The 19,386-nt window shown below is 36.3% G+C and overlaps 1 protein-coding gene across 2 annotated transcripts in view; it reads left to right on the top strand.

The window, feature by feature from the left end:
- Window positions 1–19,386, top strand: part of LOC150102359 (eukaryotic translation initiation factor 5-like) — a 159,798-nt gene that overhangs the window by 31,965 nt on the left and 108,447 nt on the right. For both annotated transcript variants that reach the window (XM_090399657.1, XM_090399656.1), the window contains exon 2: window positions 18,089–18,170. In XM_090399657.1, coding sequence (XP_090255783.1) covers window positions 18,089–18,170 — 82 coding nt within the window. The remainder of the gene's footprint in view (window positions 1–18,088; window positions 18,171–19,386) is intronic.

The following is a 19,386-nucleotide window of genomic DNA, read 5'->3' as shown; positions in this document are numbered from 1 at the left end:
CAGTATTACAGTCTATTTATTTTTGGGTAAATGAGTTTAAATGTGTTCGTAAGTCCATCAAAGATGAAGCTTGCTCTAGACAGCTGACTGAGGTCACTACGAAGGAAATGATTGACAAAATCCATGGTATCATTATGGAAGACCACTGAGTGAAGGTGTGTGAGATTGCTGAGATTGTAGGCATTCAACTGAATGGATGCGTAATATCCTGCACGAAAAACCTGTGTGCACGATGGGTACTGCGATTGTTGACTGTCGATCAAAAACGTGCAAAAAGACATTTCAACAGTGTTTGGTGATGTTTAATTGCAATTTGCAGGATTTCTTGCGTCGATTCGTGACTGTAGACGAAACTTCGATCCACCACCACTACACACCTGAGTCCAAGCAGCAGTCAAAATAGTGGACAATGCCTGGTGAAAGAGCACCACAAAAAGCAAAGACCACAAAGCTGGGAAGGTGATGGCCACTGTTTTTTGGGATTCCCAAGGGATTATTATGATAGACTGTTTGGAAAAGGGTAAGACAATAACAGGAATCTGTTATGCATCATTGTTGGACTGTTTAAAAGAAGATCTGAATTAAAAATGGCCAAGATTGGTGCACAAAAAAAAAAGTTCTCTTTCATCGAGACAGTGCACCATCCCATTGAGGTTTGAATTGGTTCCACATCCAATGAATTCTCCAGACTTGGCCCCATGTGACTTCTTGTTCCCAAACTTAAACATTTGGATCGATGGGAAAAAAATTTTCTTCGAATGAGGATGTCATCAAGGTTGTCAATGACTATTTTGCACAATTTGACAAATCCTACTTTTTAGATGGGATGAAAAAATTGGAAACATGCCGAACCAAATATGTAGACCTCGATGGAGACTATGTTGAAAAATAAATTAATTTTTTTCCAAAAAAAATGTGTTTAACTTATTTTTTTACAAAACATTTCACACAACTCCTGTATATATAATTTTATTTTATATAGTTAGAATGTTTCAGATTCTTATCCATGATGGTGCAATGACTTCAAGGATCAACACATGTACAGTAATCCCTCTCTTATTCACGGTCAACCCTGGTCCGAAAATATTAAATGGAAAATTCCAGATATAAACAATTCATATGTTTTAAATTGAGTGTTCTGAGTAGCATGATGAAATCTTATGCTATCCACCCTGTATATGCTACTCACCTATTAGTCACTTAGTAGTTGTCTGTGTTATCAGATTGACTGTCACGGTATCTCAGTGCTTGTGTTCAATTAACCTTTACGGTAATTTACTACTTAATGGCCCCAAAGCGTAAGAGTGCTGACAATTTGAATATGCCAAAGAGGATTCAGAAAGTGCTTTCTTTCTTTAATTGAAAAAGTGAAAGTTCTCGACTTAATAAGAAAAGAAAAAAAAATCATATGCTGAGGTTGCTAAGATCAACGTAAGAATGAATCTTCTATCTGTGAAATTGTGAAGAAGAAAAAAGAAATTTACTAGTTTTGCTGTCACACACCAAACTGCAAAAGTTACTGCCACAGTTAGTGTTTCCAAATTCTCGACATTTTGGAACCTTCGGGAATCAAGAACGGGAAATTGTAGTTCCTGAGAATTCGCGAGAATTCCCAAAATAATCTTTTTTATTTAATTTTCATTGATCATCTGTAATAATGGCTATAACAGTAAATGTTAATAAACAGAAAAGCCATAGAGAAGGTGGGGCAACCTTGGTTCATGACCCCACGCAGTCTTTTAGAGGTTTCGAGACACTCCCATATGTAAAGGGTCGAAGCAAAAAATGAGTAAATGAAATTTCCTAAATGGAGGTCGACTGGAATTTCATGACTAGTGCATCTCTTGCCCTGAGCGCTAAACAGGGGTCACTATGATATCATTTTGGCTAGGTTTCTGTTATATTTCAGGTTTTCTTAAAATATAAACGTAATTAATGCAAACTTTATTTAACCAAACCTTATAATATACAGTGAGTTTTTACATATATCACACAATGTATTAACATTTCCAATCTCATTTAAATATTTTATTTATTTAATTAAACATTAATAGAAAACAAATACAAATATTATTCGTGTGAAAATTAAAAAATACTTCAAATAGTGTTTATTCATCATTTTTAAAATGAAACTTTAAGAAAAATAGAGCATTAATTGCCTGATCAGACAATCGTGATCTTCGCTTTGTAACAAATATACTTGATGTGGAAAAATTTCTTTAATTTTCTGTAGACGTTGGTTGAATTGTTAAAAGTGCATCTAAAAACATCCTCAAGTTGGGAGTGAGAGAATGTGTTGCTTCATATAAGCTCATTTCCTTCCTTAGAGAAGCAAATATTTTGTCTGCATGCATAGGGCTAGGCTTTGATGTCGAAATTGATATTGCTTTAGTCAATTCACTCTTCAGATCAGATTCTGATTTAATGTCAGAACTCTCTGTAAGGACATCCTTTATTTCTTTTATTGGAACTTCTTCTGCTGTAAATGTTCGTTTAAAAAGTCTTTCCGTTAATGACTTCACCAATTGTGCAATTTCATTCTTACTTGACAAGTCAAAACATTCATCCTCTTCCATCTCACATAAACAACTAACGTTGCTCAAGTACTTTGTGAGAGACACAAGATCTCTATTTCTACATTTAACCAATTCAAATTTTATTTCCTTTAAAAGCATTTGGCTCATTGAAGAATTCTGTTTTTCTAAATTATTGAACAGGAACTTAAAAATTCCTTCACTTGCGAGAATATTAGCTTCTCTATTGCTTAAGGCTTCAACTGCTAATCTTACAGGTTGTAAGATTAGCAGTTGAAGTGTGTTCCAGTGTGTTTTACAGGCCAAAATGACTTCTAATTCCCAATTTGCACTCTTGGTTATTCCTTGCTGCAAAAGAGAATTTTTTACTGGAGAATATTTAAATATTTTCATAATTCTTTGTATGCTGCTAATTGCCGAAGATAGATCATCTCTTGAATCATACTGATCAGCTCGGGCCACACCATCTAACTCAGAATCACTGTTATCATCTTTATCGTATTCAGAATCTGTATTGAATTCACTATCACTGCTACAAGTCACTGATGCTTCATCTTTCAACTTTTTAACATAAAATACTTTTGTTACAGCTAGATGTAGCGCATGGTTGTAGCAGTACTATTGAATAGTTGGTGATAATTTTCCAAATTTTTCCATAACAGCTGCAATGTCACTTGTAATTGCCACCACATCACTTTCAAGTTTTAACTGAAAGTTTTCTAATCTTTCCTGAAGCAAGGATAACACTTTTTCTGCAGGTCAGTTCCCATGTATCCTTATTAAACCAAGGTCTCATTGGTTCTCATCTATTGAAATACTCAGTTTTTTTGTTATCACATTTGAATACTTCCAATTTCTGGATGTACAGTTGTTCCACTTTACTATAATAATTATGTACTAGTGTCATAACTGAAAATGGACTTCTTGGCAACTGCATTCCTTTGCTTGTGAAACTTTCCGTAATAAACTCACTTTTTGTGATGGTGTTGACTGATATCCCATCCAAGGCTGCTAATTTGCTTACAGTTTCTAAATCCAGTCCCTTGACATAATGTAAAATTGTCGTTTGTCTCTTAGAAGATGAAGACATTGACTCATCATTATTCAATTCAGACTGTTTTTTCCTTTTCATTCCGTAAATGTATTCTAAGTGCCTATGTAGACCGCTGGTTGATGATGCTTTGCATTGCAAAGTTTTGGAGCATATCTGGCAACGAGCTGATTCGTTATCTTTATCTTTTCTAAAATATTCCAACATTCTTTATACCCTTTACTCATTGTGATGCCAATCTATAAAAAAATATTAAAATATGATTTAATAAAAAATAATTTATTAAAATTTTTCCCGATTTCCTGACCAAATTTTCTCGGGAATGGGAAAATGAAAAAATTCCCGAGGAAACTCTAGCTAAAGTGTGTGATAAGTAGTCAGGTAAGATGGAAAAGGCATTAACCTTCTTACTGGCAAGGTGGATGAAATAGACCAAATTGCTCTTCTTATCCATGTTATTCAATGGGTGTTACAGAATCGTATCCAGATTAAGCTGGATGTCTATAGATGTCATGGCTGGTCATGGGTTTAAATTTGTGGGTGGAAGATATGAACAGAAAACATGATATGATTGGTGACAACATATTGTGCTAGAAAGCATTGAGCCTACACAAAAACTTCAGCAAGGGAACCCCTGAAACGAGTGACACTAAGCTATTTACTGCACGTAAGGTAAAATATAAAAATTACTGGAGAGGCCACATCTGCCTATGAAGAAGCTGATGCCACATTCTGAATATGTTTGCCACAAAATGAAAATGTCGAGGTTGTATTTTTATCTCCAAATACAACCTCATTGCTTCAGCCTCTTGACCAAGGCATCATTCAGTTTGTCAAGGCTACATACATCTGCCTTGCAATTAATTGCATTCGATCAGTAATTGATGCAGATCTTAATCTGGAGATAATGCAGTGCATGAAATCGCTCACTATTGCTGACACATTAACATTAATCAAAGCTGCAACGGATGAATTAAAACTAGAAACTGTAAATGCCTGCTGGAAGAAGATTGGTGGAGAAGGATTTGCTGACATGCTTGATGAAGTGGAAGAACATATTGAAGGCCATCTAGAAGTGTTAACAAATGAGGAATTGGAAGAACTTGTTGAGTCTATTGCTGAAGTGTTTTAAATTGCACAGAGACATTAAAGGACAAAATTATGGAATATGATCTTCAGATGGAACACAGCATTAAAGTTACATGTATGATCACCAAAGAATTACAACCTCTGCAGCAACACTTTGATGAGTTAAAAAAAGAGAGAAAACAACTTCCAATTACAATGTTCTTCGAAAAGGCTTCAGCAAAAAAAAACTTCAACTATTGAGGATCTTCAACCATCAACATCATCTGCTCCTGGCCTCCATCCATCGACATCATCATGATCCTCCTTCTGATGTATTGTCAGAAGGACAGTAGGAGCCTAACATTGCGTCACAATGCCTATAATCATTCATCTCATCACAAGAAGGGATGAGTGCAATACAGTCATACCCCCAAAGTTATGCGGTAGGTGGAACCTACAAAAAGTGCGTAAGTCGAATTCGCGTAACTCGGGGTATTTTGCATGTAATTTATATATACAAACATACAAAATATTAGTTAATTGGGACCAAAGGTTTACAAAAAACACCTATTTTTTTTTTAAGAAATATAATCATAATTGTAGTTTTTCGTACATAAAAAAAAGAAAGTTATTTCAATGTCGATCGTTTCATAAGATCTAATAGATTCGTCTGATGGCATAATGTCTTTTTCTTGTCATGCAAAATTTCTTCATAGCAAGCCAATGATTTTTTTATTCCTTGCCTTGTGGCTACAATTCATTCCCCGTTAGAATCTATGTCCTCCAAAATCTGTAAACCTTTCTTTTATGATTGTTCTTACTGTGGATTCGTGTAGACCGAACTTCTTTGCTAGCTCACAAATTTTCATTCCGCCTTCAAAATCCTTAATAATGTTGAGTTTTGTTTCCCAAGTCATTGTTTTTCTTTTCTTGCTAGCTATATCAGAATCGGACTTGCTTCTTTTTGGACGACATTATTATTTCTTATGTGATAAAATTTTTATCAAGAACATAACGTTAAACAATCGCAAGGTTTGTAGACTATGAAAATCGTGTATGAATGGAGAACGTGTGAAACACATCAGTGCTTGTTCACAGCATTTGCAACACTGGCGAAAGCGGCCAGCACCGGAAACATATGACTAGTGGTGAAGCGGAACGGGCATACGTACATATAAGAAACTGCGTAAGTCGGGGTATGTCTGTACAATAAGATACTGTATTTTGAAACATAGAATTGACGACAAGCACCTGTTGTTTACATCACACCAAAACATGGTATGAATGTAAATTTAAGGCAGGCCTGTGAGATTCTTATTAGTCACCCTAATCTTAACAATAATGATTGTCTAAAAATCCCAAGCATATAGAAGGCATATATTCTACCCACTTAACCTTTCTCCGTTAGAGTTAATTATAAATAGGACCATAGGTAATCCAGGATCCTAAATCTAATATAACAATTGTCATGTTAAATTTGGACTCCTCGTAGAACAGCTTATATGCTGGTTATACATAATTATTAATTGACTTAAGGAATTCACAACGTACAATAGAATATAATTAAATTAAACTTTAATATATATTTCCAATATTTTGGCAACGTCACATTGCCATTTTCAAAGGAACTTACAATAAAGTCATGTGCACACAGGCACTACATACAGTAAATGAGGATGAAGCAGAAAGCCTATCGTTTCTCCTAAAAGTCCTGAAGGTGCCCCTAGCGGGCTAAGTAGGTATCCTTGGCTGTTGGGCTGAAGGTCTCATGATGTATGTCTCCCAAATTTGGGGCATTCTCATGCAACCAAATTTGTTGAGGTTTGCCATGTTTCTTAGGGCTGAGGCTGATTCCATGAAAAGTCTTTCAAACTTGAACTTGCTATGGTGTATTATTGTAGATTTCTTCCACCGTATTCTGTGGCATATATCCAGAGCATGGTCTGCAAGACCAGAATGGCTATACTAGTGAAACCAGATGTAGTCCTTGTGTTCTGAAATTCTGATATTCGTTGTCCTGCCTGTTTGGCCAAAGTAGGACAGCTTACAGCTGCAAGGGACCTGGTATACACCAGGTAGGTCTAGGGGAAGTGGTTAGTCTTTAGTGGAGCAGATAAGTGATGCCAATTTTCTATATGGTCTGTAACAAGAGGTCGTCATGTTTTCTTAAGATTTTGGTAATTTTTTCCGAGGTGCCTCAGATGTAGGGAATGGTGATGGATTTAGAGTAATCCTTGTTGTGAAAGGGGGGGGGGGGGTTGTGGTTTACTGGTTTCAAGATTTTTGGGGGGGGGAGCCATTGGCTGAGAAAGTGTTGAGGATGTGATTTAGTTCAGTGGTTAGGGCATTGTCATTTGAACAGATTAGTTTTGCCCTGTTGTATACTGTCTTAACTCCATATTGTTGTGGGGGGGGGGGGGAAATTGTTGGTGAATGCATCTGCCTGTATGGGTGGGTTTTTCTATAAAAAACCTTACACTCCAACATAACCGACATAATGGTCAGTTTTGACATCTCCTCCTTATTCACAAATGTCCCACTCAAAGAAGCATTAGAGCTAATCCAAGCTAAATTTCCTTCCGATGTCTCAGCCCTATTTCAGTTCACAATGAACTCGGGCTATTTCGTTTGGCAGGGAAAATTCTACAAACAAATAGATGGGACAACCATAGGTTCATCACTCTCCCCACCCTTGGCCAACTTCTTTATGGAGACTTTTGAAGAGAAAGCCTTAAACTCTGCCCCACAAAAACCAACCAAATGGCTTCACTATTTGGCCACATGGCTCTGACACACTCCTCTCCTTCTTAACACACTTAAACAGCCAACATCCCAGAATCAAGTTCACCCTAGAGAAAGAGGAAAACAACAGCCTCCCTTTTCTAGACACACTAGTCACCCACCAGCCTGATGGAACCTTGGTTTTCTCTGTTTATAGAAATCCCACCCATACAGGCAGATACATTCACCAACAATCCCCCCCCCCCACAACAATATGGAGTTATTACGACACTATACAACAGGGCAAAACTAATCTGTTCAAATGACAATACCCTAACCACTGAACTAAAACACATTCTCAACACTTTCTCAACCAATGGCTATCCCCCCCCCCCAAAAAAAAAAATATTAACCAGTGAACCCCTCCCTTCACAACAAGGATTACTCTCTAAATCCATCACCATTCCCTACATCTGAGGCACCTCAGAAAAAATTACCAAAATCTTAAGAAAACATGACTTGACCTCTTGTTACAGAACATATAGAAAATTGGCATTCCTTATCTACTCCACTAAAGACCAACCACTTCCCCTAGACCTACCTGGTGTATACCAGGTCCCTTGCAGCTGTAAGCTGTCCTACTTTGACCAAACAGGCAGGACAGCGAATATCAGAATTTCAGAACACAAGGACTACATCTGGTTTCACCAGTATAGCCACTCTGGTCTGGCAGACCATGCTCTGGATACATGCCACAGAATACGGTGGAAGAAAGCCACAATAATACACCATAGCAAGTTCAAGTTTGAAAGACTTTTTATGGAATCATCAGCCCTAAGAAACATGACAAACCTGAACAAATTTGGTTGCATGAGACTGCCCCAAATTTGGGAGACATACATCATGAGACTTTCAGCCCAACAGCCAAGAATACCTACTTAGCCTGATAGGGGGCACCATCAGGACTTCTAGGAGAAACGATTAGCTTTCTGCTTCATCCTCATTTACTGTATGTAGTGCTTGCATGCATGTGTCTTTATTGTAAGTTCCTTTGAAAATGGCAATGTGACATTGCCAAAATATTGGAAATATATATTGAAGTTTAATTTAATTATATTCTATTTTACGTTGTGAATTCCTTAAGTCAATTAATAATTAAAATAGGACATCGTTTTTACTGTAACAAAACTATCTATATGAAAAAATGTTTCTCTGATGTTGTCTTAAATGGAATATAGCTTTGTAGTTAATTTATTTTATTTCATTTATTTATTGTAATTTTATTTTATTTTCACTAGAGGTCAGGCCAGTAGAATAACCATTGATCAAATCATTATTGCTTCAGCATACTATTGAAATGTAATTTAGTTTTTTTTGTATATATATGTGTATACTCCAGATGATGATCTTAATATGAAAGTCGAAACGTTGAGAAATTAAAATAATTATTTATAACATGGGTGTAGAGTCCATAATTGTTTAAAATGAATGCTGATCACCTTGTAACACTAAAGGAAAGGCAAAAGAAAGAGAGAGAGAGAGAGAGAGAGAGAGACCACATTGATGTAACTTTTATTGCAGTATATTGTTATAATTGTTCTATTTTATTATTGTAGTTATTGTTGTTAATCTTTTATTGTGTCTAATTTATAAATAAAACTTTATCGTAGGCATGTACGTATAGGAAAAGACGTATATATAGGGTTTGGTACTATCCACAGGGGATCTTGGAATGTATTCCCTGCAGATAAGGGAAGGGCTGCGGTATTCCAAAGAATGAACCTCAATTATAAAAATAACATATTTAAAGCATATAATTATATACAATAAATGCAGTTCTCTGTATCCAGTAATTCTCTCTGAGGAGATTCGATATTGATATTCTCTATAGAATTACAATTAGTAATTTAATTTCTACCATTCTGTATATCTGACTTCTCATTATACATGCAAAGAACAATTAAATGGTCATTCTAGAATTGGATTACATGAGCTCAATAAAATATATCTTTCAGTCTCTCTCTCTCAGTATTAAATACAATTTTGAGAGGTAACAAATACGCATATGGCAACAAATGCGGCTACCACCAAACTTTCTGCCTACCATTGATACAGAACAAGGTGTACTGTTACTCGTCAGACTGCATGACTTTTTTTTTAGTGTCCAGTCACTGTGTTCCTTACACCACTGTAGATGAACTTTCCGAATCTTAGCAGAAATCAGCAGATTCCGTATAGGCATATGACTACCAATACTGATCCTCTTCAATTCCCTGCACATAGTTCATTGAGATAGGGGTTAGGAATAGCCTTCATTAAATGCTGTAGTTAATTAGGGGTTAGGAATAGCCTTCATTAATTGCTGCACACAGGAAGTTCTTTTTTTGTTCTTACAAGCATTCTCAGACGATACCGATCTCTTTCCTGACAGACCGTCTTAGGACCACAGTTACACCTCTTAGACAAGCAATCTGGGCTATTTTTCTACTGATTAAACACCTGGGATATCTCACCTTTTTGAGAAACCAGCTCGATGTGCTGTTTGCAAAATTGTGGCTCCAGCCAGACAGGCACCTACAGTAAGCCCTTTATCAAACTGAAAAATCGTTTTTCCCATTGTGATCAACACTGTTGACTATTATTTTCCAGCAGCATACTTAAATAGTTGCCTAGAACACATGATGATGCACTTGACCAAGCATTTTGCATATATGCTGCATAAATAATGTTTATGTACATCTGCATAAAGGTTTCCAATTCATGGCTGGTTGAAATTTCTCAGACAACAGGAATACATTAATTGACAGTTCCAAATGCATTTCCAATAAAAGGAACTTTGCTGCACATTGCTCCTTAGAACATATCATATTTTTCCATGTATAAGACGAACCCAAATTAAGAAATCAATATTTTAAACACAAAACAGAACACAATTGATATTTTTTTAAATATTCAAAGTATATTTAGTAATTAGGTAATATTTTTAAGATACGTACTAAGAAATTATGCATCACGCATGACAATCGTTTTTTATTTTCAGACATTTTTATGGGCTAGTGTTCAAAATATTGTTAATGCATGAACTTACCCCCACCAATGAGTTGCAGACATATGAATGCTTTCAGAGTTCTGATTGGTTTATTAATGACTTCAATCAACAGAGTTAACAAAGGCTAGTGATTGACAGAAGCCTGTTCGTGGAGACAAGGTACCGGCGGTTTCGCCACGGCAACTGGTTACCCCCCCCCCCCGTGTATAAGACGACTCCCAATTTTTGGTCTATAAATTTTAGAAAAAAAGTATTGTCTTATACATGGAAAAATACAGTATATTACTTGTTGCTCATATATGAAGGGTTGATACTGTCCTTCACTTATTAATTTCACAGTTCCATATCCTTGGAGAATGGTTAAAGATGCATATAAAAACTTTGTTGAGATTAGCAAATATAACTCTGTAGTTTATTACACCTTTCTGGCTCTCCTTCCCTGCTGGCCTACTCTTTTCTTATTAGCATTCTTGTTACTTGAGCAAAACTTAAGTGACAAAAATGGCTGCCGTTACTGCAGTGCTTGCATATTGTAATAGTGCATTGCATAAGAACACTTCTATAAACAAACATAACTTAAACTATAACATACAAACAACATTTCTGTGTTATTCTCTAAGGATTACTATATACAGTAGGCAAGTTTTATTACAACTACATTTGTCTCATCTAATATCGCCACAGCTTCAACCACATGCTGGCTCCAGTAATACTAAGAATACAATTGCATTAATAATGCGAACGCACAAAAAAATTGTCTCATCTAATCATGTCACATTTGTCTCATCTAATATCGCCACAGCTTTAACCACATGGCAGCTCCAGTAATACTAAGAATACAATTGCATTAATAATGCGAACACACAAAAAAATGTATTCCTCTTATGAAATTCACTCTCACTATATATATATAACACTGTAAAAAAAATGAACATAATAAATAAAACAATTATGTGAGATTTTTACAGCATATCTGTAATATTATAGCTACTCTAGGGAACCAAAGAGCTCATCTAGGAATGGCCCTTTTAGTCACTCATGCCTATCATTCTATATCAATACATAACTGAAGATGGATGCATTTGCAACATATGATGGTAGTCCATTCCTCACCATGTAATGAGGAAAACCCAAATCTCACATGTCATACCTGAAAGCTGACAAAGGCTATAGTTAACAGCATTTGTCAGCTTTCAGATGTGATCCTTCCCTGAGTTATATCACTCACACACACACACACACACACACACACACACACACACACACACACACACACACATATGCCCTAAAGTGAAAAATTTCACCAATGTTAATACTGTAAAATCCCCTTACTAACTTATGTTTCTGTTGTCTTTTCTTTTCATTTACTCCTGAGACTTTGAAGTTTGCATTCTCTCAACTTGTTCCTTATGTGCATAATTCTGCAAGCTAGTTATTGATTATCTGTTGCTGAATTTTTTCAGCTGTCTGCCCATCTCCTTGGGATTCGAGGAACAAACATAAGGTATGATCCTCCCCTGAGTTATACCACCCCTCACACATTCCCTAAAGTGAACATTTTCACCTGTATTTATACTATAAAATCTCCTTTCTAACTTATGTTTCTATCATCTTTTCTTCTCATCTACTCCTCAGACTTTGAAATTTGCATTCTCTCAACCTGTTCTTTATGTGCATAATTCTGCGAGCCAGTTATTTATTATATGCTGCTGAATCATTTCAGCTGTCTGCCCATCTCCTTGGAATCTAGGAGACTATATTGAACAAATTATGTATACAGTAGTGTGGATATGATCTTGTGCAGTGACTTAAGTATCATAATTAAATATCATTGTCATACACTTACAAATTCTAACTCTCCATCCAGTATTACTTGCAGCAAATTCCCATTAATACCTTGCTTATATTGTCCTCAGTCCAAAATACATTCATAACCTTGCACTTAGACATTAAATGACATTTAGTTATTATTTGTTCATATGATTAATCTGTTCAAGTTGGCCTACAGTGATTTTTATCAGTTATGTACCTCATCACTTGTCCCAACTGAGCATCAGTTAAGAACCCAACATCACTATCAATCCCCCAATCCATTAATATACAAGTCAAACAACAGTAGCCTAAGTAAAGAACCCTAAGGTACGCTGGTCCCTCTCCTTCTCTTAGACTTCTGTACATTTGCTTCCTGACATCTGGCCAATCCCTATCCATGTCACAAAGTTTATTTGCTTACCCATCCTTTTGAGTTTGTATAACACCCTCTCATATGGGAATCATGTCAAATGTCTTAGCAACATCCAGAAGTGGTGTTGTGGTATCCAGCTCTGCTATCACTATTATAAAAGGTGAGAAGGTTGCTAAAGCAACATCTACTCTTAACAAAACAATGCTACCTCTATAGAAATCATAGTACTATCGGTGACTAGTCATAATGTCTTAAATTTTCTTACTAGACTCTTCCTACTAGAATTTTCAAAAAAAATTGCAGAAAATGTGCTATCACACATCTGTTGAAGAAATGGAAACTAGTTTTAAGCAGTCTAGAAGTGAAAATTATTGTATGAGTGTAGAAAATTTCTAATAACTAATTGTTTCTTGTTACATCATTGCATTTTATGGAAAACATAAATGCATAGTAGTGTAAAAGGTTTGGTAGATAAGTGAAAAAAAAAAAAAAATCTAGAGATAGGGGGAAGGAAGTAGCCTCTTGAGGGTGATCACTGGAGTGTTTGTTTATTCTAATAGACAAAAAATCAAAAATAGACTGAGGAATAATTGAAAAGTTTTGATTCCAGTTAAGAATTAAACTTTAAAGAAATAAAGTTGAACATATAGTGTAAAACTGCACTTTTCTTCTAATATGAGGAAGAGGGCAGTCTTAATAATTTAAAGGAGCAGTTCATGAAATTTATTAGCGAGTGATGCATTAGTGAATGATAATGGCCTATGATTCTTATAAAAACTTCTAAAAGATATCAGTATTTTACAAAAACTTAAAAGAATTACCCCCTCCACACACACACACAAGTTCTCTTGTATTTGCATTGCTCTGCATTTACTTCGTAATTCATGGTTAAGGAGTTAAGCAGTTTGATTTAGATTACGTATTAAAAGTTAAAGCTGATGTCTTATACTTTGGGGTTCTTGTTTAGTATATGTATGGAGAAACTCTGGTAATGCTTATTTTGATGCAGTTCCTGTATGCATCTATTTATGTATAAACAGGCCATTTTAACAATGCTAGTAAAATTTTACTTCTTTAATGAACATTGTTTTGACATTTCACTACCTAATAAACTTAATGAAGTTTGTATATTATTTCTGGGAAAACTCCCATGTTACTCCTCTTAATAAACTATTATAATTACGGCTATTTTGCCTGCTTCAATTTAGGAGTGAACTTTCCCAATGTGTTCAGATGACGACCGAGAATAGTCGAAATGGACCGCACCCCGTCAACCCCCTTTCCCCTTTCCCCCTATATAAATAATCAACCCTTTCACCTTCCCCCCACCCTATATAATATAGTAATATAATGTATATGTTTATATATATATATTACGAAAAAAACCCGGGTTTTTCTAATTTAATTCTCCCAAATTGCCTACCCCCCCCCCTTCCACACACTCAGTAGTTTTCGGACATCGCATAAAGAAGAAAAGCCGCAACACCCAGAAAAAGGTATGTGTAAATTTCTCTTCCTTATGCTACATATACTTTTTGGTAAACTTACATCTACAATGCCCTAAGAATCCGTGAGTAAATAGCCAATGACATTTAAACAGGGGCACGCCTAAACTGAAGCAGGCAAAATAGCCGTAATTATAATAATTAATGAAGTTTATTAGGTAATGCAAATTTGATATCTTGCCTTTTGAAACATTACCTTTTTATAGTCTTACATTTTTTCTTATTTTGTTGTGTCCTATGTCAGTTTTCAGATTGCTTAATTTTCATATATTAGATGTATATATCATTTGCATATACAAATATTTGTAGAGTATCATTAATTGTGTTAATGAGAATGCATAAATAGATGCGTACAGGAACTGCATCAAAATAAGCATTACCAGAGCTTAGAATGTATAATAGAAACGTAATACATTTTGTGGTGTAAAAATGTATAGCCTGTAGCACTTCCATATCATTGACCAATAAATAATTTGTGTATTGCATATATATTTGTATTTCTTTTTCAGTAGCTTTTGGAGGACCCTGAGATTTCATGTAAGTTTCATTCCAAAGATTCATAAGATTATTATTATTCAGGCCTCCATGGAGTCAAAAGTCTCATTGTGGGAGGTTCTTCCTAAGAAACACAAAGTCTATCAAGACTCATCGAGGGGAGGTGCCCCCTCCTAAGAAACACAAAGTCTACATACCACTCCTTGAACTCATCGACCATTCTCGCTTGTGCTACTCCATCAGGCAATGCATTCCATGGTTCAACCACCAGTTCAAACATGCAAAGAAACCATTCCTCACCCTCTTGCTCACAGTTTCCTTTCGTAACTTCCAGGGATGGCCTCTTGTCATCACTCCTTCCCTCTGTTCAACCAAGCGAAACAACTCTCGAGTGTCAACCCTGTAACCACCCTCCACAGTTTAAAAGTCTCAATCATATCACCTCTCGTTCTTCTATCCACCAAACTCTGCAGTCCACATTCCCTCAGCCGATCCTCATAGCTATCATTGTACAGTCCTGAAACCATCTTTGTTATCTGCCTTTGTACCCTTTCCACAGTTAATTTATCCCCCTTCAAATCCTGGGAACCAGATCAGAGACTTATCCAACGGAATGATACCCTTTTATCTCTGCAGGTCAGTGTCATCATTATTGCAGCAATCCTCTGTGTTACCTTCACCACCTTTGCAATATGTCCCCTAAATTTCAGGTTTCTATCGATCATCAATCCCAGATCTCCTGTCTCCCCTACTTTCTCCAGTATAACTCCTCCCATAGAGTATGCAGCATCCCATCAATGTTTCCCAAACCTCAAGACCTTACATTTTGCTGCATTAAACCGAGACCCCCCATTCATTTGCCCATCTATCTAGCTTATTCAAATCCTCTTGCAGGGCTACCACATTTGCACTATTACTAATAATCCTTCCCAGCTTTGCATCATCCGCAAACAACTGAATATCCCCTTGCAATCCACTGACAGTGTCATTGATATAAAGGTTAAACAATATAGGTCCCAGTACTGAGCCCTGTGGGACCCTCTGCCTCCTTGAAACTGTCCCACCATACATAACTCTCTGATACCTATCGGACAGCCAATCCTGAATCCAGTTCACCAATCTGACATCCAGACCCATGTGCTGCAACTTAAATATCAACTTATCATGTGGCACCCTGTCAAATGCTTTCGCTAAGTTTAAGAAAATGGCAGTATATGCCTTTCCCCCTCTTCTACTGCTCTTGTAACTTTATTATAAAAGGCTAGCATATTGCTAAAACAAGAATGCCCCTTCACAAATCCATGTTGACTCTCACGGATAACACCACCCTCATCTTCCCAGTGCTGTATACGGTCCCTCACTACTTTCACTAAGATCTTAACAACTACTGATGACATGCAAACTGGCCTATAATTAGACACTTCCAGTCTGCTATCACCTGTATGCAATGACACTATCTTACCTTCCTTCCATTCCATGGGCACCTTTCCTGCAGCCAGACTTTCATTGAAAAGCCAGGTTAAAGGCACTGTCAGTTCCCTAGCACATTCTCTCAAAACTTGTGGTGAAATACCATCCAGTCCAACAGCTTTACTGACATCCAGAGTAATCAGTATTTGAAACACACTCTCCTCCTGTACCTCTAAACCTCGAACCTGCCCTATCCCTCTAGTATTAAAACTGACTTCTCCAGGATAAAATACTCCAGTAAAGTGTTCATTGAACAATTCCATATGTCCTGCATCAGTCACTCTATTCCCATTTTTATCCCGCAATTCTTCTGCAGTCATTTCTCCTCCTACTGGCCATATAACTAAAAAAATTCCTTGGCATTTTCTTTGAATCTTAGGGCCATTTTCTCATATTCCAGTTTCGCTTTCCTTACCATACTAGTCACTCTTCTGGCCTGTGTTTTATATTCTTAATGCATCTTCTCTTCACGTGTCTCCTTATATCTCTTCCATAGCTCTTTTTCGCAGGCAATATCTGTTTAATATTATTTGTCATCCACTTTACTCCAAATTGTGTCCTCTTCTTCACTCGTGGTATACAACTTACTATTGCTGCTAACAAATATTCTTTCACAATTTCCCATGCACTAATGATATCCCGGCCTTCCAGTTCCTCCCTCCATGAAACTTCCCCAAGTTGACGTCTTAGACTATTATAATCATCTGCCTTATAATTCCACGTACGTTCCCATCTCTTTGATACTCCTGCATGTCTATTCATTTTCCAAGTCAAAACCATATGGTCACTCTCTCCAACTGGTGGAGAGATGTCATCTCAGTTATTATCAACTCTTCTGATGCTATAACCAAATCCAAAACTCTTGACCCTCTCGTTCTCTCTATTACATGTTGCCTAAGACATTTGTCCTTCAAGAATTCTAGAAATTCCATTCCCTTATTGCTACATGCATCTTCCTCACCTCAATTTATACTACTGTAGTTAAAATCTCCCATAACAATCATTTTTCTTGCACTTGCCAAACTCAACTGTCTAAACATCTCCTGGTCCCCACCCTCTGTGCTCCTGGGTCTGTAGCAACACCCCACTAAATATTCTGTCTTGCCCACCTCTACCTCACACTGTATGCTTTCAACATCATTAGTGTCACTGCCTTCCAGAGCCTCTACTGTTAGAGGACATAGGTCATCACTTATGATAAGCAGTACTCCACCACCACGCTTTCCCTTCCTATCCTGCTGAAAAATGCTGTACCTAGCGACTTCTATTCCTGTTATTATATCCTCTTCTGTCAACCACGTCTCAGTGATCCCAATAATTTTTGGCCAGGCTGATGCTATCTGCACGACCAATTCCTCTCCCTTATTCCGGATACTCCTGGCATTAGTATAAAGCATATAAATGCCGTTTGTTTCTATACCCAGCATTATCCCCTCTAGACTCTACTGGGCTCGGTGTTACCTGATGTCGTCCCCCTTCTCCCAAGTACTCATTCCCACAAGAGGCCACCCCTGCTACCATCCTCCCTGCGACACACTGACTCGTTCAGAACAGCAATCTCTCCAGATATATATATATAAATTGTTAAATTGTTGTTAGATTATATGACCAAATGTGGCATTCACCCCCCCCCCGAATGTTTTATTACTTAGTTTCATTAAGAACATATCATGCTACTTTTTCTTTAATACAAATGTCTCACAGTTAATCCAGTCACCAATTTTATTTGTTAGTCAGATTTATAAGGCAAGAATAGTTTAATGAAGATAGTTTTATTTGTTAGTCAGATTTATAGGGCAAGAATAGTTTAATGAAGATAGTTATTTTGATATTATTATGAAGAAGAGAATTTTTCAATGCAGTGCTTTGTATTCTGAAACAGTAATTATATTTGTTTTTAAAGTACTTTATAATTGCTTCTGAGTTCAATTTGAACTGCTGTCTGTGATTACTAAGATTATTGTAGATTGGTGATTTTATTTATTTATTTTATTTTATTTTTTTGACAAGGTTGAAGGTAAAGGTAATGGAATTAAAACTGTTGTTGTGAACATGGTGGAAATTGCCAAAGCTCTCAACAGACCTCCCACATGTAAGTGCTTATTAATTGTTTAGTAATTCAGTACCTGTAAGTTGCAATTTTCAGGAAATATATCAAAACATATTGTGTTGTGAAAGTCCCCCATTTTGGCTGCTCATTATGATAGTAGGTAAATTATGTATAAGAAAATGCATGCAAGAATTGAGGTGTTACGTTAAAGCCTAGCAGTAATTTTATGCATAATTTATTATGTTTATACATTTATTGTTCATGCCAAGAGGAGAACTAGTTATTTTTCACTGAATTTGGCTAGTCGGTTATCATGAAACATGTGGAAGTTTTTTAAATCAGTATTAAAATGATCAAAAACAGTGATTGCAAGTTTGCCATTTTTGGGAAAGAATTATGTGATGTATAATTTGATTAGTTGAGTTGGACAGTTATTGTGACTACCAGTTGAAGTTTTTGTTGGAAATGGATTAGATATGTAGAATGTAAGTGGTAGTGGAGGTTATTTGTGTTAAGACCATTACTGTTGAGGAAGGGGAATATGGAAGTGTTTTTTTCAGATATATAATTTGGTAGAACCATTTCTATATTTTATATTTATTTTTATTTCTGTTTAGTATTTCATTGACAGATGTTCTGTTGAGATGTATTGAGTGTTTTAAATTTATGATTTACTATATTCTATTTGACAGGTAAGTATATCAGTATTACCTTTACATGTAATTATGCCTAAGATTATGGGCAGTTTTGGCATGTAAAACAATACTTTGCAAGTAGATAGCTTACCAATACACTTTCATAATTATGGTGAGTTCTAGGTGAGGAATGAATACATTCTATGACTTAAAAAAGATCAACTCCCATCCAAATCCCTCAGGACTCAGCATCAGTTCCAGCTGTTATCTACATATTGAATGAACTCATTATGTGTTGTTTTGGTGATGGGTTATTTTTGTATTGTACAATTTGGTCTTGGATATGTGAGAGGTGGGGCTAAAAGTATTGCTTAGTTTTCTTTTCATGGTGAAAATATTCTGATATTCAGAATATTTGAATATTATTATTATTACCACATGACACCTACTCTATAACTCTCTGTCTCCACCACTCATATCTACCAACCACAACAAACCTCATCATCTATACCAACACCATCTACTGACGACCACCACGACTAGTATTTTCACAGACAATCACAAACATCCATGCTCACAGCGGGAATTTGAACCCACAGCCTTTTGGCTGCAGAGTGGATGTG

This window comes from Typopeltis vanoorti, chromosome 10 (genome assembly GCF_054136105.1).
Source record: "Typopeltis vanoorti isolate ZY-2024b chromosome 10, IOZ_Tvanoo_1.0, whole genome shotgun sequence".
NCBI classification, from domain to species: domain Eukaryota; kingdom Metazoa; phylum Arthropoda; class Arachnida; order Uropygi; family Thelyphonidae; genus Typopeltis; species Typopeltis vanoorti.
Note: the sequence above shows the minus strand (reverse complement) of the source record. Positions and strands in the feature narration are given on the sequence as shown.